This window comes from Poecilia formosa, unplaced genomic scaffold, assembly GCF_000485575.1.
Source record: "Poecilia formosa unplaced genomic scaffold, Poecilia_formosa-5.1.2 Scaffold156, whole genome shotgun sequence".
NCBI lineage: Eukaryota > Metazoa > Chordata > Actinopteri > Cyprinodontiformes > Poeciliidae > Poecilia > Poecilia formosa.
The window spans coordinates 902,515-926,088 of NW_006800095.1; the positions used below are offsets into that span (position 1 = coordinate 902,515).

General features: G+C 38.5%; 1 protein-coding gene across 2 annotated transcripts in view; it reads left to right on the forward strand.

Annotated features, from left to right (window-relative positions):
- The window catches only part of LOC103146341 (rho GTPase-activating protein 29-like), a 34,484-nt gene that overhangs the window by 5,013 nt on the left and 5,897 nt on the right, over positions 1 to 23,574 (forward strand). The window contains exons 3-16 of one of the 2 annotated variants that reach the window (XM_007564209.2): positions 10,687 to 10,830; positions 15,480 to 15,576; positions 15,705 to 15,777; positions 16,028 to 16,088; positions 16,662 to 16,811; positions 17,205 to 17,269; positions 17,391 to 17,501; positions 17,855 to 17,935; positions 18,306 to 18,473; positions 18,564 to 18,701; positions 19,258 to 19,442; positions 22,150 to 22,319; positions 22,655 to 22,789; positions 23,272 to 23,370. In XM_007564209.2, coding sequence (XP_007564271.1) covers positions 10,687 to 10,830; positions 15,480 to 15,576; positions 15,705 to 15,777; positions 16,028 to 16,088; positions 16,662 to 16,811; positions 17,205 to 17,269; positions 17,391 to 17,501; positions 17,855 to 17,935; positions 18,306 to 18,473; positions 18,564 to 18,701; positions 19,258 to 19,442; positions 22,150 to 22,319; positions 22,655 to 22,789; positions 23,272 to 23,370 — 1,677 coding nt within the window. Of the gene's footprint in view, positions 1 to 10,686; positions 10,831 to 13,370; positions 13,631 to 15,479; positions 15,577 to 15,704; positions 15,778 to 16,027; positions 16,089 to 16,661; positions 16,812 to 17,204; positions 17,270 to 17,390; positions 17,502 to 17,854; positions 17,936 to 18,305; positions 18,474 to 18,563; positions 18,702 to 19,257; positions 19,443 to 22,149; positions 22,320 to 22,654; positions 22,790 to 23,271; positions 23,371 to 23,574 lie in introns of those variants that run through there. The other variant, XM_016677477.1, reaches the window with a different exon arrangement.

Genomic DNA, 23,574 nt, shown 5'->3' on the forward strand with positions numbered 1-23,574 from the left:
AAGCGGTCGTCCATCTTTACTTGTGCGTTCTCGTGCTCCCATTCCATAGCAGTTGGAGGACATGTGGCTTTTGTCTGAAGGGTCAGGAAGGTTCCAAAGTCTGGACAAAGTTACAATTGAAGGTCTGTTTTAAATCGCCATGTCTGAAGCCAAGGTGTAAACAAATGAGATGAAGAACAGACCCAGTGAAAGGACTTGGCTATAATTGGATATTGTCTTTTATTTAGCTTCAGCCTTTTGTTTCTTATTATCCTCAAATCTTCATCCCCCCACACCCACCGCCGGAAGTATTTTCTTGTAAATAAACCCTTAGATTTAAGCCTGAGAGACATCATCAAAAATATATAATAGGGATTATCGTTATGGCAAAGCTGAGTTCCAGGCAGCCCGCGATCTCACCCTGTCAGATTTTGTGTTGTGATTAGCAGCACGTCTCCTATGATGTTTGCTTCAAGTATAAAACCACCTAACAGAACCAGCCCCTCGCTGCGGTTAAACAACATTGCAGAGGCAAGGTAGAGAGGAACGTGGTGAGTTTAGCAAAGCTCATAACATCACAGCTGCTTTGTTATTATTTTCATTCTCTGAAAGGTTTGTCACTGGAGTACTGTGTGAAATTAAGATTGTTTTGAGACCCTGCAGAGTTTCATTCCAGATTTCAGACTCTGTGCTTCACTTTGCTCTCTGTCTCTGACAAAAAAACAACAACCAAAAAACAAACAAACTTAGAAGTTTTGCTTGGAAGATGCTTATTTTGTCTCCCAGAGCTCCTGCTAGTTTTTAGCTGGAGGCAGCTGGAGAGGAGTCTGCGTTTGGCTGATGGAAAACTACAGGGAGATTCATTGTTAACTGTAAGCTTATGTTAACTGGACTCATGCCATTTACAACCACAGTTTTGCACTTGAGGTTTTTTTGTTTTTTTTTCAGGGATCTGATTGTGATGTTGGCGTTCCCTGTCTTATGCAACTGCCCCCACAGGTCACTTTGTGTACAATAAGCTGGTGTCTAAAGACTGTGGAGGAATGTAATCCAAGTAAAAGGTTGATGCTTAATGAGTTCTGTTATTGCAAAAGTCCAACAGCTTTAAACCTGTGTATAATTTTTCTTCTGCTTCATAATTATTCACTACATTGTGTCAGTCCGTCACATGAAAAGTGTGTGTTATCATGGAATACACACCACAGTGCATTCTAGATGCATTCTGAGGTTTTGGTGGCTACCTGTTGGGTATGCTGAAACACAAAATGTTGGCAGCATAATAGTAAATGTGCAGAAAACATAGTGACAGGCTTTTAAAAGATGCTAGAGTATTTTATCAACAACATAGTTTTCTTCGTCTGATTTTTCTGCTGATGTTTCTGAATGTTTCGCTACATTTGAAAAAAACTCCTTTAAAATCCTTAGATTTTTTTTTTTCAGCAAACATATTGTCAATGTGCAGAACTTGAATGCATGAGTCTTAAAATATAACATCCTACCCAATATTGCATCCCAGTAAGATTTTGTAATCGAAAAATTGCACACAAAAATATTGCAACACCACAGATTGTGCAGTAAAATCCCAGTGGATTTTACTTGCTTATAATGCAGCGCTATGAGGAAAAAGTTCAAGGAGTATAATTAGTTTTGCTAGCCTCTGTAAACACCCATATGACCCTCTGACGCACCCTGATTTCTGAAGCCTAGTCTGTTGCTTTCCCATAGTTCTTTAAATGATCAAAATTGTAAACTGTGAACTTTACTAATAAAAAAACAAAGGCAACATAACTTCATCTCACACCTTGTAAAAATACACATCTAGTTATGCGTCTAACCATGTTGAAGAGAGCAATTGTTAAAAGTTATTGAAGTTAAATGTTTTATTTGAGTTTATTTTAGCTTTAAACTATTTAAAGAGGTTGCAGTCCCCACAATGGCTGGGTTAGCAAGAATTTAAGTCACAAAGCAAGGGCGTTAATTGCACAGTGCTGTAGGGCTTGAATTAAAAAGAGATGGGTAGGAGAAATGCCAAAAGTTCTTCATTCACAAATTTTCATTCCAGTTTCCTTTCATTTGAATAAGACAGCTCTGTCAATGGCTTACGTCGGCATGAAGAAAGAGTCGTCTACAAGTAGAACCGCGTTCCCTTCCCCTTCCCCCCACTCTCCTGCATACTCTGCATTCCTCTTAAACAAATGCTCGCTTGTAGCCTTCAATAGGCTAATTGCAGGTATGAGCCACGTTTTCTGTAAAATAAATTAATATTTGTGTCAGAATCTGAAATTCAAAATGAGTATTTAGAACCTTGAACTCATGCGAAATGGGAGGAAACTTTCCCCTGTGTTGAAGTAATCTAAAAAAAATAATAATAACACAATACCTGCAAGACTCAAAACAGCACAAAAGTGAATGAAGTCTATGCAAGACAAAACTACAGCACAAAAATCTCTGGAGAAAACTAAATAGTTTTGTTTAAGAAGCACTCAATCCTTTGTTAGTTTTTACTATTTAACTTTTCTTTTGTTTTTGTGCCCTTAAAAAAATATAAAAAAATAGCATTAAATTTAGCCCTGAAATGTTATTTTCTTTTCCAGAACTTGTGGAAATTTTCCAAGAAGTGTTGTGGTTTGCCTTCTATAGAACCCAAAAATTGCAGGAATGTGTTTTAGTGTGTGGTGTACATTGGAGTCGGCCTGTATAGACCGCCGCTGCTGGGTGGGCAGAAGTTTTTAACTCCAAACTTCTCTTTATCACGAGGAAATGATAATCAGAACATTACCTTACCACTTTCATATTTGCTTGAGAGAGATTAGTTTAGCTCTTTTAATCTTCAGACGTCACACTGACAACCGTTTCACATGAGGGTAGTTCAAATATTTCAGTGCATTGCTTGCAAGTCCTGAAGTAGCAGTTAAAAGCTTCCAGTATTTAGTTTGTAATGTGGGGTGGACATTTGGTCAGAGATGAACTGTTCTAAAGGACATAGTTCAGTGCTGTGTAAGAAGAAGTGTTGAATGTCTTGGACTGAGGAACAAGTCCTGCTGACTCACAAAATAAAAACGTGTGTCATTGTTCAGCTGTGGGTGTCATCACGATGACTGATGGGATTTGGCTGAACTCCAGTTAAGCTGCATTGTCCTGTGTTTTAGAGTATCACAACGTAACTGAGTTACTGTCCAACATTAGGGCGCATGTTGAACACATTTTAAATGTTTTCGGGGATTTTTTGTCTTAAGGAGAGGCTAGTTTTTTTAACTTCCTGTTTAAAAATGAGTTCTGTGGTCAATTATATAACCACTTGGGGGGGAAAAAAAGGAATTAATTTGCCTCCACCTCCTGACCTTTTCAGTGTATTTTCCTGCAATGTTAGGATTTATTCATCACATTATAGTAGTTTTAAACATTTCAAGCAGCTTAATTAATAAAAGAATGAATTAATCGAGTCGCACATATTTTTTCTTGATTGACTCTGATATCTTCAGATGAAATGTAGACAATTTTAGTTTAGCTATTTATTAAAATCCATACAAAAAAACTTCCTGTATTTTCAGGCCAAGTTTGTACTTTGATTCACTATTTTTGAGTTTAATAAAAATTATGTAAAAGTAGGGACATGTGATTTGATGCTCTAATTGGGAAAATCTTTTAATTCTTTTTCGGTCGGATTCAGAACTGCTACACGTATTAAAGAACCAACAGCATATTTTTGACTTTTGTGTATTGTTGGTGAAAGTCAAGAATCCAAATTGGTCAAAATAGGAATCGCCAATTCAGAAACTGATAACTGGTATCAATCAGGAAAGGCCTAAATTTCCTTTCCTGATTGGAGAATCCGTTTTAACGCCAGATTCTCTGGCCGTTCAGCCACCACTGCTTTAAATAGCCTTATCTCATCAGTCATATCTTCTTACATAAAGTTTGCCTGATCCTCCAGAAGAGACCACTTACAGGTATTAGCTTCAATCAAAAGAAGTCAAATCTAGCACATTATATCTTAACGGTTTACAACTTATTGGATAGATGGGAGAGATTTGTTGGGCAGTAACTTTCCTGTGTGATGCTGAAGGATGTTTTTGTGCAGGCTTGTGGTGAGGGTGTGTATTCCAAGCTTCAATTTATGGTTGAAGACGCTGGATTTTTATGCAGGACTTCGGTCATGGAGAGGATTGTATTTGACACTTGGGCTCCTGCTAGTGAAGGATGTTACATTCAGTGGTATAGAGTTGAAGTTTTGGAAGGAGCTTTAGCTTTTTAGAGGTGTACAAACACTCTTTACAGTTTTTTTTTCCTTCTTCAGGATATAATTTGTTTAATAAGATTTGGCTTGAAAACAGGGACTTGAAATATTGGTTTAAAATTTGTTACAAGAAACTTTTATGAAGCTCATTTTATGCTGCATAGAAAGTTAAAGTTGGTTAAGACTTGAGTAAATAATTGAACTAAATCATAAATTAACAAAATAATTTATATTTTATAATTCTTGCTGGTGTTAGATTTAAATCCTATTGGTCTTAAAAATGCTTGAAAAATGTATTCAGTTTCACTCACTGAAAGATGCTGCTATAATGTACCAGTATCAAAGATTTAGCTCAGCTTTAAAAAGCACTTTTGCTTTTTTTTTAATTAACAAGTCTTATGACAAACTATTAATCAGACAAAAAAAAGTTTTTTTTTAACAGAGCAATGTGAAAAGTTCTCCAGCACATTTCCTCAGTGATTGATCAAAGCAGCAAGCTGGGGAAATTTCAAGTAGTTTACAAAATGTGGAAGAAACATGGTGATTTGTCACTTTTTGCCACAGGTTTCACCAATCAGATTAATACAAGCTATGATTGCTAATGATTGGGAGCCATTATTGTTGACTGTCACCATGGCAAAAGCCACGTTATAGACAGTAACAGAAAATGTTGATGGATTTGAAGGTCTTCATTTTTGAAAATTATACACTTTTGAAATTATAAGCACTTTGCAGTTGAATATTTTCCATATTCAAGTTTTTTTTTTTTTTAAATGACAGAAAAATATGAAGATTGTCCAACATTTTAATAGATTACGATTTACACCCCTGACTACTTGCTGCTGAAGTGGTGCTTTTAATCCAGTCTCCAGTATAGCAGCACAAACGGAACAGAGAAAATTTAAGAGAGTTCTATGTTGTGTTAATCTGTTCGTAGTCTAAATCGAGGAGTAGGCAGTTTAGCTGGAACATGTTAAAGAAAAGCTATAAAAAGGAAAAGTAACACTGCTTACTCAAGCGTTACTACAAAAAAGAAAGCAGTAAAAGCTTAATTAAAATAATATGTCGAGTTTAATTAAAATTGCATAAGGCTCCTATATGAACTTGGTCCAGTTCGGATAGGATTTTTTAAAAACTCTAGCGCAGATTTGTTTTCCGGATGTGGACCAGGAGGCTGCATCTTCAGACCACAGTAGGTGAATTGTTCATAATTTAAGCGGAGTAGATTAATTGAGATGTGTTCATCTGGGTTATGTGTAATGGGATCTTGATTATCTGTTCATCTTATTGAATATTAATTAAACCAAAAGAGAATTAAATGCAACAGAACATCCTATGTCATTAGTAAGATTATAAAATTTGTCTGGTAAAAATAGAATATGATGTAATGTTTTGGATGCCATCAGTCAAAATGACGGACCACGAAAAAATCTTGCCAGCCTAATTTATTTGGCCTGTTGTTTCACCAGGAGATCTTGCACAGTCATATTTGATAAATTAAAATATTATTGAAACGTTAATTCAATTAAGTAACTCAGTTCACATAACATGGATTAATAACACTGATTTTCATTTTAATTATTAAGATAATCTTTTTACAGGTAGTAAAACATGACATTTGATTTAGAATATGAAGTCAGACCAATAAAAACACATGTTTAATACAGAAACGTGGACTTAATGAAAAGTTTAATACCTTCTTAAAGATTGGTACTTTCATTCTGACAAACAAGCCTCATTCTTGCAACAGGACTGTAAATTGACGTTTGCAGTAAAAATGTCTTAATTGAAATACGGATGACCAAACATACCCCCCACTTCTGAGGGTATTTTATTATTATTCCTGTCTAGAAGCCCTTAAAACTTGTGACTAACCTTGAAGCACAGACCTCACACAGAGTCATAGTTAGAAGCAAGTTGCTGTTCAGATTGGTGTTTACAGCCTGTGTGATGCTATAGCTCTCTCTCTCTCTCTCCTAACAAGGTATGGGATCGATTGAGAACCACCCGGCAATGCAGCGTTTGTTTGGACAGAGGGGAAAATTAGTGCTGGGAGATGGAATCCTTACCAAACAATTCCACCTGTAGCCGGCAGCCCAGAAATGCAAGACGCATCTGTGGCGTCAATCCTCGCTCGTGTGTGTTGTTTGTGAGGGAAGAGGCTCGTGGCCATCCAGTTGACCTTTTTTGTAGTTTATTGATGCAATGGAAAGAAAGTGATCGTTTCCATTTAGAGGGGGCATTATGATGCTGCAATGAGTTGACTGATAACAGCAAGTTGTGCGTCACTAGTTTGGAATGTGGTACACAGAAATGCATCTGAAAAAAAAGAAAGAAAATGAAATCATCTGGTGGTTCAGGTGTCAATGTGTCACCCCTACGCCGTCTGAAATGGAAGAGGAGGAGGGGGAAGACAAATGCCTCCTTGGTCTTTCAGTAAAGCCCTGGGGCTGTTTCCCAAGCGGCACCGTGTCAGTAGAGCTGCCAAGGCTTGTTTCATGTGGAGCAGATCGCGTGTCCAGGCTGGCCAGTTGATTGCCTGCTGTTATCAGTGGGGGCGAGCAGAGGCTGTAACCTCTGTTAGGCCGCCTGGAGATTTGGATTAGATTGGTTCTTCTCTGCACCAGACTCAAAGGGAGCTGCGTCGGACACAATGGGACTCCCACGCACAGTAATTTAAGAGGCAATAATAATTTAAAAGGAACATGGTTGAGATGCTGCATGGTATTTCATTTAAGTCAGAAGTAAGATGTGTGTTTTTGCAGTAACTTGTCGTGACATGTTAGAGTGTGTCACCACACTGGGGATACAAATTGGTAGCAACGGAGATGATTGTTCTGGATGACTTGTTTGAGAAGTTTCTGTTGATCTTGAAGCACTTTGTTGTGATCTAGTGTTCTGATTTGCATGGTCAGGAAAGTTCTAAAGTTTTAAGGCCTGCCAATAAATCTTCTTGTGTTCAAAGGGTTCCAGACAGATCATAAATACCGCTTCCACCTTAATCTGTGTCTAATTGTTTTTGTCTAGAGCCTTTTTCTCAGAGAGTAAAATAAGTTTTTTCCTCAATTAGTGGAAAAAATTGACAGCCCAACTGTTAGGAGCAATTTGGATGTCATTAATTTACATACACTGGGTAAAAACGTAAAAATAGTGACTTAACGGGGTTTTTTAACCATAAAATTTAAGCTGAGCTCTAATAGCTGACAGCTAGTTAATATTTGCATATCATTCTAAGAACTGTTTTTGTACTCTTTCCACATGCTGTCTTTGTTAAATGCAAACCCCTGAAACAATACAAAGGCTTGACTTTAGAGGCAACTGGTCATGTAGTAATGAAAAGTGTGGTTTTCATGAGGAAGATTCACTTTGAGGAGCTTATTAAAGCCAACAATCCTAAAATTCTGCAGATTTCTTTACATTAAGTTACATTTTATTTTAGATTAACAGACTATGACTTTGCTGCTCAAAGTAAAACACTTTTTGAATCCGGACAGATGTAACTGTTCATTGTTTATGCATGTTTGCTTCAGTAGTGAATAACAGCTTGTAGTAAAAAAAATGTTGAACTACATGTTTTTGTCTACAACAATAAAATAAGTCCAAGGTTGTTCCTGTTTCTCTGCCTGTTGGCTGAGAGTGGCATTGTCAGACAGCATCGATTAGGAGGAGAGGCGGAAAAAGAGTGGAGCTGTTTTTAGAGATGACGTTTTTAATAAACGGGAGATCAGTCCCATAAAGAAACGGCTGAAATAAAATAATCTTCAAACGAGGCGAGATCCAAAAAGTACAGAACCCTGTGCGTTAATCACACTTTACCAAAATAACAGTTTACCAGGAATTTCAGTAAGCGCGCAATTAAAACGTTAACTTTGACAACCCTAATAAAAACTCCATAAAATTCATTGAAGATTGTTGTTGTACCATGACAAAATGTGGAAAAGTTAAAAAGGGGCATTAATACTTCTTCAAGGCACTGTAAATTTTGTAAAAAAAATCATTTGATGTTAATACTTTCTCATTTAGTTAAGTAAACATATAAAACGGTGAGTAAAGAACATCTTGTTCTTGTAGCAAATTAATGGTTAAGATGCATCATGAAACGTGGCTGCAACTGATGTGCCTGCTGCTCCAAAAGCAGCAGGCAGATTTGGGCTGCGCTGGCTTTGGCAGGGGGTCTTCCTTTAAACAATACGCCTCAGCTCTGTTATCGCTGCTGGAACAATGGACCACCTCCCACACTAAACCTGTAAAATTTCCACTGCACCTCTTGATGACATGTTGTAGCAGAACCACTGACCACAGCCTTCGTGTGGAAAACACAGACAACTCGACTCGCACATGTATGACGATGTGTGAGCCTTGCATGTCTGGGAAGCTTCATTACCGTTTTAGGTAATGAAGCTCGTCGTTGCTGTTTTATAAAAATTTCACATTTAATTATTTTCTAAAATACGGAAGGAGTTGGGGCTTATCAGTTCCCTGACGCCTGGTGCATGTTGTTACTTTAATAGATGTTTGAGGCTTTACTCTAATTGGCACATGCCTGGTCTTTGTTTGCAGAAGGTCAGTATTGGTGGGTTTACCTTTCACTCTAAGGTTTGGCTGCTGTTTATTTGTTTCATCACAGCGGTTATCTGCTCTGTGTTCTGCTGCGTTTGACAGTGGGTGACTGTAAACAAAGGAAGGTAGATTCATCTAATTAAATTCCTGTTTCGTAAAAAAGGAAATGAGTGATCCAAATAGCCATCACTTCTGTAATCCCACAGCAGCACAGTCAGTCATGCCCCTCTGGTTTCATGCTAAGTGCTAACTCTCAGGTGTGCATTTGATTAGCACTGGCTCTTATATGCTAATCACTAACCCACACAAATCTTTGATAGGAGAATCCTCAAAAGCCTGAGAGCTAAGCACTAAAGCCTTGTTGATCACGGCTGGAGGGGAGGGGGTTGAAAGGAATGGGAGGACATTTATTGAACATCCATTATCCGTGTCTATAGGGAAGCAAACTTCAAAGACGGTGCTGAGGTGTCACTCGCTCTCATCTGAGGACAAAGAAGGAGTGAAACACAATTTAAAAGACATTTTCCTTTATAACTACCCAGGAAGGTTGGATCTTTCTAAATCTGCATTTATTATTGTTTTCATATTATTGGTCTTTTCTACAAAAGTAATCACATCATGCTAGTTTTATGTCTTTGCTGGAAATTATGTATGTTTTACGCCAGAATGCTGAATTAGTGTGTATGTAAGGAAAAGGAGCAGAAAGGGTAACACACACACACACACACCAAACCTTCGCCTTGTAACTCCCTCGGCAAATCCTTTTAGCACTCCCATAAATTCTGCCTCTCGTCTCGCCCTGCTGCTCGCTTGGGTAGCCTTGACAAAGAACAGATGACTTTTCTGCCCCCGCTTATTCCAAAGCAGTAAGTTAGACATGAACTCACCTAATGTCTGGTGCCAGCTTCTACACCGCCTCTGCTGATGAAGCTTAATCAAACATTTTACATTTTTGCCTTGCTTTTCGCATCTGCTTTTTTTTTTTTTTTTTGGTGTTTCTTGCATTACTCATCTCGGCTTTTATTTTGCTCTGAAAGCTTTATTGTCATGTAGAGAATAAGCACCACGTAGAGAGCCAGGATAGTTACACAAGTTCTCCTTTAAACGGGGGTTTTCCTTCTCGCTGCTGCATTTGGTTCCGCAAGAAACAGATGCCTTTCATAGCAGAGGGACTGACAGAATGCGATATGGTTGAAAAAGTGGAGAGAGGCCTAATCTAGACACATTTTATACATTCTTCTTCTCCGCTGTCATCTTGTGTAACCTCACTGGCGCTAAAGAAATCTTGCAAGATCTTCTACTTGGCGTGCAGCTTTTTCACTTGTTTCTACTTCTTTTTTATCTTCAAATAGACACATGGAACTGTTTAATTGCTACCACATGTGTCAGTTTACAACCAAGTTTACAATGAGTTTGACTTGATTTTGAGCTGTCTAATGCAAATAGTGCAGAAAAGCATCTGATCACTTTTTTTTTTCAAATGCTCTCCTTTTTAAGTTCATGAATTTCCTAACCATAGCTGACACAGCTCTACCTGCAAACAATACAATATTTCCGTTGTAAATGGTGTCAAGGGGAAAAAAAAAACATGTGACATCACCAGCACTTGCATACATCTGTGTTTGTCTCCTAACCACAACGATCTCCTTCCATTTTTGTTGCTTGAGGCTCAGATAAATAACAGCAGAGCATGTACTGTATCTTTTACCCGGAGAAGAATTTGACGATAAGGCATCAAGGTTGCCAAATGACTAAGTGATTGTGAAATATAGCATTTGGCTTTGGAAAATTAATTAAACCCTGGCATGTTTGTGACTTTACTGTGTGACATTAGTTCAGAATTTTGATTACCGTGATTCAATCCCAGAATTGTGCAACTAGGTTTATTTTTCTATTTCTGTTGGCCCCAGACAACCTGGAGGGTCTTCCGGAGTTGGTGCAGGAGCGCTTGGCAGAGCTGCTCCGTGTTCTCAAGACCGTCATCGGCAAACACCGGACCCTGAACTCGGCAGACATCCTCGGAGCTGCTGGCACTGTCATTGCAAAAGTCAAAGGTGACTAATTTATTTATTTTTTCCTCTGGCAGATGGACATGCCAATGCACCCAAGCCCAATTCTAATGTTATCTGACGATCTTGGCATGAAACATATCGCTTGATCAGTCATTCAAAGTGAGGGTTCACCGAAGGGCAACAGTTCAGACAAGGATTGCTTTCCTTGTGTTTGTTAAAGATGTGCTGCAGATATGGCACTGGGAAAATGGCAACAATAGACTTTGGATTCCTGAAGCAGCAGATGCGTCCCCATTTCTTGTCAATGAACTCAAAAAGTCTGCTCATCTGCTGGAGATGTGACCAACAGACAAATTCCTCCCCAGACTTGCACTCGGGATCAGCGGAGGCAGCAAGGCTGTAATTTTCATTCCTTATTTCAACATCTCCAGAGGCCTCTTTTCAGGGCCTGTCCATTTTCTGTCTTTTCTTCGCTTTTGCTAAGCTGTGAGGTATTTCACTGTCTGGTCACCTGTCCTGTCTCTGAAGTGTGACTTAGTCCTCAAGAATGCTCGTCTGCATTCTCTTGCCTTTTCAGATAGGTGTTGACAGTTTTCAGAATGCAAAAAGAAAACAAAAGATTTCCAATAAGGCTAAAGATCGTTGACTAACTTACTTAAAAAGTACACAGAAATAATTGTCTCAAGTTCTTTTTTTAACATTACGTCTTATTCTTTTTTAAAATGAGAACACATCTTTATTTTATTACACTTTTATTACATAAACTAAAAGACATTAAACTAAATGTTGTCAAAATATTTTCTGTTCCCTAAAACTGGATAAAAATATACGTGAACCATGTTGACAAAAAAAATAATGTATACATCACAGAAAGCTATGGTGTGTGCTGCTGTTTGCTTCAGTTTTCTTGCTCCTTTCGAGTCTAACTGTCCACAAGGGGGTGCCTTGCATTAACTGACTCCTCAAATGGACAGCCCTCATAGCCAAGCATAACACATAAAAGCATGACCAAACTGACAGCGACAAAGAGCCGGTGAAGGAGCATTCAAAAGACGGATGAATCAGTGAGACATGACAGAGGAAGACTCCATGGTTTAGATGATAACCGGCCTTGTGCCCCTCTCTGTGTTCAGCGTGTCGTCTTCTCACCTGTGTTGCTCTTTGAAGCCTGCACATGATACCTGGGGCATTTGTATGGCTGCCATGGTGGCTCCTCCTTCTCCACACACATGGTTGTCTAACTAGTTTCAGATGAAATAGTGTCCACTCCAGCTGTTTTCCTTGTATTTATTTATTTTTATTTAACACTTTATGCAGACTGTGATAACTCAGGAACAATGCGATTGTAATTAACAGTGGACTGGCGCAGTTTTTACTCCAGATAGAAGCTGCTGTGTTGCTTTTTTGTCTCACCGGGTGCAAATCAGGAAAAAGTCCAGGACATTCCAATAAAAGCTTGAACTTCCTTTCTTTCCTAGTTTTTTTAATTCTCCTGTCAACCAAAAAACATGTGCAGAGCTGATTGTTTTTTTTTTTTTTCCTGGTGTTTTTCATGTGCAGTGTATTCTAGATTAATCCTAGCTTCTTTAAGAATAACAGTAATTATTTTATACATTTAAGTCTTAGTTAGCTCACAGTCTTAGAAGTGGTTAACATATTGCAAAAAGAAGACGCAGCGAAAATATTTATACCCAGCAAATTTTGCTGGACAATAAATTGTCCCAGAAATTGTTGTGATGTTTTTTTTTTTTTTTGAGACCATTTTCACAGAAGTACAATATGGATAATGTGTATAAATGCAAGTTCGCCCTCTCAAAGACCAATAAGCTTTATTTTTGTAAAGAACTCTTAACACTGGAGCAGAAAGATATTCTAAATATCCAAAATAAAACATGACGAAAACCCCCAAAATAAAACAATAAAGAAATAAAAACCACACACACGATGTCTCTGTAAAATTGCTCTTCTAAAAATATTGATCATCAAAATGGACATGATCAAGCTCATTTGATTTCTTATGCGATTAATTGCTTATTACGACAGGCTTATTGATGCCTCTTACTTTTTCAGCATTTTGTAACATTACAAACAGACTTAAGTATATTTTCGTTGGGGTTTTATGTTATTGAACAATTCAAGATAAATAATAGTAAAGTTGTGGTATAATTAGTATTTTTAAATCTATTTCCCAAAATAAAAGTCTAAGAGTGTTGCACGTGCTTTTGTACTAACTCCACCTAACTTTGACGTCCGTAATAAAATGCAGAGCAACTGTGTGAACAAACGGCATCATGGCGACCAAAATACAACGCAGACAGGTCAGCGATAAAGTTGGGTATATCCAAGAATTTGAGTAATCTTATTAATGCTCATGTCCTAGTTTACAGTCAATCATGAAAAAAAACCAACAAAACAATAGGCTGTATATTTGAATGATGCAGTTTCCAAATTTCAGCTGTGACAAGGGAGGCAGAGGTCTGGAATCATTGTTAGAGACCCACAGGATGTCCTGAGGAAGAAGCCAGTGCAGAGCTGTGTGTTAGCATTCAGAGACGGGGAGGTGCACAACAGGGAGGCTCGCACCGCGCCTCCTCTCTTCTGGTGGCCTCAAGAGTCTCCCTGGAATGTGGCGCCGTTCTTGCCCGGGATTCCGTGACCTCTCGGATTTTTAATCACCCGTCCGTTACTGACATGGACTGAATTTGCTCCAATCAAGATAAAAATGGAGAAACAACAGCTTGAGAGCACTCTGGAAATTGAAAGTTCCCTGCTACGTATTCAAATTGCTGCATTTTTCTGGTTCCATTTGCAAAACAACAATACCGGGTGGGGGAATGAAGAGGTAAGAGCTGTCACGCCTGTCTGTAGTTTTTACATGTCACTGAATTCAAGCTGTGCGAGTGTTTCCTGTTGCGGGGCAGACAGGAAGTACTCTGCTTAGTTGGATTTCACTCACTGTGTCTTCGATTCCTCTGATTGCTCACTGCAACTGTCATCTTCCTGGGCATAATGGTTGGTGTGAAGAAAGGCTGGTGCACAAGTTCACGGAGAATGTCAGTGTGAATGGCGGGGACTCTGTCAACAGCAGCTTTTAAAAAGCTGCAGTTTTTTGAGTATGAGCAGCATGTATGATGGACCGACGGACTCGATCACTTTTTACCAAAGGAGGGGAAATTTGGGATTGTTTCTGAATATTCCTTGAATTTTCCACCTTGACGACCGTTGGGGCTTTTTAAAAAGGGGTGCTTGAATTGGTAGGATGACATACAGACTTCACACATTTCTTCTTCTTTAGTTTGTATATGCTATGCTTTTTTTGTCATGTTCTTTAAAACTGCTGAATGTATGTAAATGCTTAGTAGCTCTGACAGAAGCTAACTTCTTTAGTATGGCTTATGGGGGTTATTGGAGAAGAACCAGTAATAGATTTGAGCCAATTCCAATTACTCTTTGTGAAAGCAGAGATTAAACATGTTTTCTGGCATTCCTGCCCTAAACAGTCATTAGTTATGTTAGAAGCAAATGCAAAGAGGAGTCACTGTAAAACAAACAAAGTGATTAGGAAATTGACATTTCACCCTTTTGGAATGGGTAACTTTAATAACTGTAAACATTAGTCTCTGTTCCCCTGATTATGAAAAAGTCTACCTTTATTCTTAGCCATCCAAAAGCCTGCCAACATCGTCCTGAACAAACAGGAGCTGAAAGCTTAGAAGAGAAAAACGGAGAAACTTTACTGTAATGCATTGAGCCTTCCTTTTCTCCTGGCGTCTGCTCCATGTTCGTTTGCTTCTTCACTGGTTTGATCAAACTAATAATTTCATAGGCAGACGGCTTCTTTTCATACCTAAGAAACTTACTAATGAAAATGGTACAAATACAAAATGGTAAAGGAGCACACTGACGATGTGTTGTAGCCGCTTTAAAGATTGGCTGAAATGTTTCTGTAGAAAATCCTGTTAAACCCAAAATTGTTTATAACCCTGGCAGCTTTAGCTTTAGATGTTTTGTCACCTAGCAGCTTGTTCCTGATAAGAAGAGGAGACTGGCATCTTGTAAAACATGATGAAACAAAGAAGTATTACAAAAAAGTCTGTCTGTAACGACTTTTTTTTAAATGTGGATGTAGAGAACTGTTTTGAATGTTGAAAATAATTTACATTATGGCATTCAGATAATTCTTATGATTGCTGCTTCTTATGAAGCTTTTTGTATGTGCTTTTATTTTGTTGATTCGTCTTTGTGATGAGCTAAAACTTTTTGAGTGTGGATGGCCTTCTCGCCATCACCCTAATCTTTAGCTCCCACCACAGTGATGTTGGGACTCTGGCTTGAATGTTAGCATCACTTCCAGTAAGAAGGAGTGTAACAGTACCATCTGCAATGCATTTGATTAATTTTGGGCTTGACTTTATTTTTTGTAAAGTTTAGCCCAGAACGTCTGACAGTTAACATTTAGTCATTAAAATTGAATATTTGACGTGAAAGAAGGCTAAAATGTTTTATTTCTTCCTGCGTTGTCTGAATTTCCCCACTTGTGTTTTTATCGTTATTTTTTTAAATGTGTTAAAATCTCATCAGCTAACCACAGAGAGCTCACATTTTTAAATGGGGAAGGTCAGGAAAGCTGTTTTATGATTCAGATCTTTTTTATCGTTGAAGTTCTCGCTCACTTTTACCTCTCTCCCCAGGCATTAACTTCAAGGAAGTGAATTCAGAAAACAAGCAGGCTATATTCAGCGAGATACACACATCCATTGACACTTTGGCATTCACATTTGGCAATGTGTGAGTACTGTGGTTCAACGCCAATGTTTTTTTTTTTTCCCCCCCCAGTTAAATAGAATCTGAAAAGGTAGGAGCTTGTTGGTTGATGGACTATTCAATCTCTCATCTTTTCCATGTTTGCGTCGCAGAGTTTCTGACTTCCTTATGGGAGATGAGGACAGCAGCTCAGGGTTGGGGATCCCCCAGACCAGAAGGAGCAGGGTGAGACACCACCTGTCTATTTTCCACCTTTCAGACCTCTTGTTAGACTAATTTTTGTTTTGAAACATGAAAGTTCTCAAAAGGCACACTAATGGCAGCAATTTCACCCCGCCTCTATTTAAAAAGCCTCAAGACCTTGTTTTTTTTGGACTTAATTGGAGTGTTGAAACCCCCAGCTACTACTGATGTGTGACTTTGATTGTATGTGTGCACTTCCTCTTCCTTCTAATCTCAAACCTCTTTTTCACAGTCTTTTGACAACCTCTCTGTGGATCCTGAGGGCTACGTTCCGGGGAGCAGGGATCTCGTTGGTAAGTTAGCCTCGCAATCACTTATTTATCTTTGAGCTATGTTTGTGTGAAACACCTTTGACCTGAAATGTGAGGGGTATTAATGGCTCTTTTACAAAGCATGTAATTATTGCTTTATAGCTCAGGGCAGTCTGAAATGTCAGTTGTAGCTGAGTAATTTAGTTTTCTGAGTCTTGAATGCCTGAGGTAGACCCGCCTTAAACCTCGACTTCAGCCCCTGTTATTTCTGCAGCTCTTTCCACACTAGTTGCTCATTTCAATGCCTGTTGAAGAGTAATACTGTGTGGCCAGCGGCTGAGAGGGCTGTCTATTCTGACACATAAAAGGAACATAATGCTACCAGACTGTGTCGAAGTGTTCCTGGTACTTTCATACCCTCCCAACTTGTGAACTTCACTGATTTTGTTCTGTTTTTTTTTTAATCTACCTCCCCCCTACACATACACACACACACACGCGCACACACACATGCATACATATGCTGGAAAGTGGAAGTGAGATACGAACATTCAGCTTTGGGACATTCTAGTCACACCACATATGTGATGTCTGCTTCTTCTCCTGGTTCCACAGGCCCAGAGGTGTCGCTGTCAAAAGAAGAAGAGGTCGACTTGGCTCTGCAGAAGAATGAGAGTGGGGTCGAGTCCGCTCTACTCTATGCAAAGGCCTTGTCAAAGTACATTAAAGACCTCCTGGGGTGTATGGAGAAACGGCTGGCCATGGGTGAGACATGCATGACGCTGCTTTTGATGAATATAAACAACGGATGTAACAGAAAAACAAAATTATGATTGTTGGTCCTAAAATGTTTGTGGAAGAAAAGTTAAAAAGTGCCTCGCTGCATAAAACATGAACTGCTGCATTAAACTGCTGAATTCGGACGTTGAGCTGATGGAAGAGTTCAGACTTGGAAGATCAGTTCTTCAGTTCACTTTTATTTCAAATTGTTAATTTTCCATCGAGAAAATGTTTGTTAAATTGTTCCTCTTCAACAAGAGAGGAACAATTTCTTGGCACTCTTGATTTCCTGTAAAATCTGAAGAAATATAATAAATAATATTTGCTGTGTACAGTTCATTGATCGCAGCCTTACACTTTGCTGATCTTTTCTGTCAGATATTGAGTATGCCAAAAGCTATGCCAAAATGGCTGAGTCTGCAACGACGCTCGCCAGTCAGCAGGTAACAAACTTAAGACCTTATTCGAGGCATTGGTCTGTTGCTGAATTGGTGTCCCATACAGTTATAGAACAGAGGGAATCAAAAACACATGAAAACGTTGCTTTCTCCCTGTTTCCTACAGGACTACATGCCTCTAAGTGACATCTATGTTTCCACATTCAAGAACGAGATTGAATACAACCAGCTGCTCCTTCAGACAGCGTTGGCTCTCCAAAGCAATAAATTTATTCAGGTAAATGTTCATCTTTATGTTAAAAAAATTGCTCTGTAGCCTTTGCATTTGGATCTGCTAATTCATGTTGCCAAAACAAAACTTTGAAAGCATCTTTATGATTGCGCTATCATCCATTTGAATCATCTTTCATACTCAGTGTAATGATGTAACAGCACATAAACATCAATTAATTTGTTAGTTTCTCTCTGTTTTTATTTTGATGACTCAAAATGGCTTGAAAGCTTTTAAGTTTACAGTGAAATTCATTTTGATTTGAAACCCTTGAACTGCCTAATTATCCAGAGACGAAACTTCTTATAAAATGCTCTTTCAGTAACTCCACGCTGTTGTTTTCTCTGTTTACTTTCAAGCCTCTTCAGGCTCGCAAGAATGAACTGGACAAGTTGAGGAAGGACATTAAGGAACAGTGGCAGAGAGAGCAAAAGAAAATGGTTTGTTGAAAGTCTCTGCACAGACACTTGAAACATACTTAGGAAAGCAAAGAAAAGCAAACTTTTCTTTTAGCAAACTGCTCTGCTAAGCTATTCTTAGAATTATACCATGCGACTGCAGAAGAACAGAAGCAGTTGGTTTGTAGAATCTGTGATGTTCCTCAAGCTTTTATGCTTATATACGTTTTGCTCTATTAATGTTTATTTCATTGTTTTCATATCGAAATGTATTAATGTTAGTTTCTTACAGTGCCTCTTTACATGCTGGGCTAAAAATTGAAAAGGGCATGCCTGATTGTTTCTATGGTAACTGGTGCGTACATTGTCACAATAAATCAAGTAACGCGGCAAAATCTTCTGGCTTTGGCAGCAAGAGGTTGACACAACCTTGCGTAAGGCACGAGCTTTGAACGACCAGAGGAAAGAGGAGTACAGAAAAGCCCAGTCGTCTACAAACCGCTCCCAGGAGGAGCAGTCTAGCACTGGCAACAAACAGTTGGAGAAGAAGAGAAAGCTTGAGGAAGAGGCTATGCAGAAGGTTTGCAAGGGTTACAACACGGGGGGATTGTAGTGGCACCTGTTTGGGATGAGCAACTTCCATAAACCATTGTCTATTGTTTTTGAGCAGGCTGAGGAAGCCCAGTACCATTTCCAAAGCTGCAGGGCTGACGCAGGCGTCAAACGGATGGATCTGGCCAATACCAAGAGCACAATCCTCACACAGATCCGAGAGATGATCTTCCAGTGTGACCTCACACTCAAAGCTGTAAGAGAGATCAATTCATTCTTTCCAGATGAGAAATTAGCTGGACTGTTAAGGGATGCCTAATATATTGGGACTAACATATCAGTATCGATTAGATAAATTAAACTAAGTCAATATTAACAACCGATACTTATTTCCATCTTTTTGCCATTTGTTTCTGAAGGTGAGGGGGTTTGTCTTGTGGCATTTATTTGGTCATGTGACAGTGACAGTAACAACTAATAACATTACTAAATCTCTTCCTACTCTACGTAGATTTTCAGTCAGCACTGATGAAGATTCACTTACCTTAGCATGCTAAGTGCTTGAATTGTCTCCACAAGCAACATGATCTCCTGTTGAAAGATTTGTAAAGTATATGTAATAAATAAAATATTGGTACATATTGGTTATCAGCCATGGCAGCAACATAAATATCAAATATTTGTATTAACCCAAATTTTTCTATCAGTTCATCCATTCTGTTCAATAAGTTTTATTTGCTTCCCATGCAGTGATTAAAAATATTAATATTTTGTAAAATGCCGACCGTCTTTGTGTGTTTCTTTTTTAATAGGTGTCAGTGAACTGGTTTCAGATGCAGCAGGTGCAGACAGTGTCACTCCCAACCCACTTCCAGGCCCTGAGTGAGAATGCCAAGTTGTATGAACCAGGTGGATGCTACGCTAACTTTGTCCGCAACCTGCCTAGAAACCTTCCTAAAGAGCATCTTCAGCCAGACTCCTTCTCTGAACATTTCAGGTAAGCTACAGTAACCATAAATGTTATTTTATTTTATGACAAACTAGAAAATAAAGGGAAGGTTACTGCACATTCTATGGTGTGTTCAGGCTGATGTGCTTTATTTGTTTTCAAGCCACACATAACAAGAGCCCCTCGTTCCACATTTTTGCTGTGTCGAAAAAATGCCGATGTGTCTTTTGGCTTTCTTTCAACAATGCATTTCCTTTTATCATTCTGCCATAAAGGCCAGATTTGTGGGGTGGAGTGGTAATAGTTGTGTTGTCAAGAGATTCTTGCACTTTAGCTACAGATCTCCATACATCTCTTCCAAAGGAGACTGAGTACAAATGTATGTCAGATGCATTATTTTCCTTCCTCTTCACAATTGCCCAATACTTCAAGTTGATCTTTCACATAAATATATTGAAGTTTATATTTGTAAGGTGACAGTTTGTCAAAGTTCAAGCTTAGTTCATACTCTTAAGGAGCAACATTAAGCTTGTTAAATTAAGCCTGGCTGACACATAATCTTGGGCTCTTTTAGTTTAACATTGCTTAAAACAAACAAACATTTCTTTCAGTGTTTCTTCATAGCCTTCCCCTCCCATTTTAAAGTTGCTCAGTTCTTCTTTCAGCAGAGGTAGCAGTGAGTCAGAGTAGGAGGAAGAGAGACAAAATCTGGGAGAGACAGATCGCGTGTTGAATTTCTTGCCCTTCCTCAGGAAATATCTGTGTCGCAGGCTGAATGCTGCAGGGAAGATTGCGAGCGTGAGAGTTTGGCTCTGGTTTCGAGGTGCCCCCAAGTTTTCCCTCGGAGCCAGACAGTTGCTAGATTCTACGCAGAAAAATAAACAATGTTTCATAAGCTAGTTTAACAGCATGAATTAGGATGAGAGGTTAACTGTTATTTCTATCAGATTTAATTACATATATCAAAACTGAAAAGAAAAAAATGACTGGAATGTGTGTACTTTTATTATTGTGAAGGGTTTTGCAAAGTTATGCAGTTTGCAGGAGTAATTTGCCAACTGGTCTCCTTTCAGTTTTTGTTCCTACTCTTTTCAGTCAGTCTCAGGTTTTACATTAAGACAACTCATTTTAGAAACATAATTAATCACTTTTGAAGAATAAGAGGTATAAGAGGTATTTTTGCTACCTTTTCCTACATTTTGTTTCTGTTGATTCTCATTACAAATGTCCTAACTGTAGTTTCTGAACATCAGCTTTTATCAGCGCCATTGAATAATGTTGTGGGTCCCCCAGTCACAATTAAAACATGGTACAAATCTGGACCACCAGCTTAATCTTATGAAATAACAACTGCCTTTTTTTATTACATGTTTTGTTTTTATTTGAATTTCATAGAAAGTAGAACTTCCAAACATCCTGCAGCTTTTTTCTCCAAATAGTTTTGAATGAGCCTTTCACTAAACCTGGCTCTTAAACAAGCCTTTTTTGAAGAAAGACCTCCATACTGTTTTTGTTGGTGGTCTTAGCCTAAGCTTTTTTTTTTTATAGAGCAGCAAATAAAAGTCTTTAAAATAAGGCAAGCTTGAAATATTTCTTTTTATATAATTGAGATTTAAAATGATTTAATATTCCTTTTTCTGCTTATTACAATGTTGCATGTTTAATGTATGTTTGATCAGTTAAAAATGAAAAACTAGACAAATGTTTTGCATGTTAAGTGAGAAAGGAATAACATTTTTGTGACCCATGGGTACTTTCAACTGGGCAAATTTGCCTGTGTGACAAAACATTTGGATATTAAAGGCATTAACTAGGTTAAGAAAGCTACTTTAACTGTGACAATATGCCACCTGCAACATGCATAGCTTTATAATTTGTTATCCTAACCAATTAGGTCCTAACCACTGCTCATCCTGCAGTCATTGATGGTTCAACTGGTGACGTTTTATCCTCACAGGTATTTGTGGGGGAAAAATACCTGTGAGGGTATTTTGTGTGTGGGGGGGGAAAAAAGCCTGTTCCGTTGGTTGATAAACTGAGCTCTTTGCTTTCAATGTTGCAAAATGTAAAGGTTTGTGCTTTAGCTACACCCTCTGTAGCTCTGCTCCACAACAATAGCACAGAGAACAGAGTACCTACCATTACAAACAGAACCAATATAGTCTCTGTCACACAAGAAATTGCCTGGGAAAGGCTTTGTTCACTGGAAAAAGATACAACACATCCTGCAAACCAAATGTGCATGCTGTTCAGTTGGAAGCTGGCTAATTGTTGCTTTTGCTCATTGTGGCTTTGCAGCTGCATTCGTTGTGCAAAATCAACTGCACAGCAAAAATGCTAAATGGTTGCATATCAATTGTGGAACTACGAAAACCTCAGAAGACCTCAAGCCTCCAAAACTGAAAAAAAAGTAAACTAAGATATCTTTTTGCCAGTAATATAACCTTGCTAACCATACATTATAAATACCACTACATTTTTCTACATAGCTGCAAAACACCCTGACTGCAGTGATCTAGAATGTTTATGCTTTATTTCTGATTAACCTGTATTGTTCATGTTAGTGTCTAGAATTGGTTAAATTCATTCTGTTCTAGAAAATTAAATGCAATTAGTTTTATTAATTTTTTCCCTATGTCAGTCTTGGTTCAACGTAATGTAACAATGCTGGACTGACTGTAGGACTCTAAAAGGACAGCTGCAACTAAAATCAGAAAGCATTAAAAATCAACTTTTTGATTTTTTTCTTTCCCAGGTCTGGGTTTACCAAAAGGTCACATGGGAGCACCCATTCTTCCCATGGCAACCTGTCGCAGGGCTCCATCACTTCCTGTGACGTTTTGAGCGGAGACGACGTTGACCACTCTCTTCACCGGCCTTCAAAGATCAGTGAGCGGAGATCCAACAGCAGCACAGACATCCCAGGTATATGCATGTCAGCACATGTGAGTTTCAGGACGCTGATTTTCTTTTTTTTTTTTTTTTTCTTTATGAAATAGTTTTTGCTTCAGGAGGTTAAACAGCTCATGACACTCTATTGGTTCAGTTTGCTTCTGTCTTTATCAGCCCTAGAGGGGACTTACCCCGACTGCTGATTCATGGGAATGGTGTTTTTTTTTCCTTTTTTTTAAGTCTAAAGCAGTTGAGGTTGTGTGATGCTTACTCACTCATAAGTCTAAAATGTGAGTGTGACTGAAAAACCACCAAAACAAATGCTGTTTTGTTGAACCTTGCTGCTTTTCTTTTCTGCGTTTCTGAAGCGCTGAGGAGCCAGGCGCCGCTAAGAGCCTGGACCTCCAACAGCCAGGGCAGCCAGGGCGGGATGTGCAGCGACTCAGAGAGTGCTGGGGGCAGCAGCGAATCCAGATCCATGGACTCCCCCACCGCTAGCCCAGGCATGAAGATTTCACATTTATTCCCTTCTAAATTTATTTAAAAATGTATAGATATAGGTATATATATATCTATATATTTGTTTTCTTTTCATTAGAAGCTATTAAAAATGCATCGAGAATGACACATTATTTTGTAGATGTAATTGCATAAATTAAGATGAACACTTGACGGAGAGACAATTTGTGCAGGATTGTATCTGCAAACTATCAGAAGAATGATATAATTTCAATATTTTAGACAGTGCTTCTCTTTTTAGTAACGTGTTGACTTTATGCAGAGGATAAATAAACACACGTTCACTCCAAATTCACTTCCTTTATCTGCTAAAATTTTATGACACACTACTTAAGTTTTTCTTTTTTTTAAAGCTTAATGTACTCATGTGACCATCACAGTTTCTCTTTTGTTGTTGCTGATGGTAGCTTCTTTTAATCTTAGTCAGTGGTAGTACATCGTAACCTTGTTTTTAATGACTGAACAGGTGATTTCAAGCGGCGGCTGCCCAGAACTCCCTCCACTGGGACCATGTCTTCAGCTGACGATCTGGATGACAGGGAGCCTCTCTCTCCTTTTGACAACGGTAGGAAACATCTGTTTGTCCTCTTAAGTGTGTATTTCACTCGTTTGCTAATAACAGCCTGCATATTAGTTGACATAGGGAAATAAAAATGTCTTGAGGGGATTGCATAATCTTCTCTGGTGCATAGCAGATTGCCTCATTGCACTGATCGGATGTCAGTTTTGTTGCATGTAATATTTTCACTCCCTATGTTTTTTTTTTCTG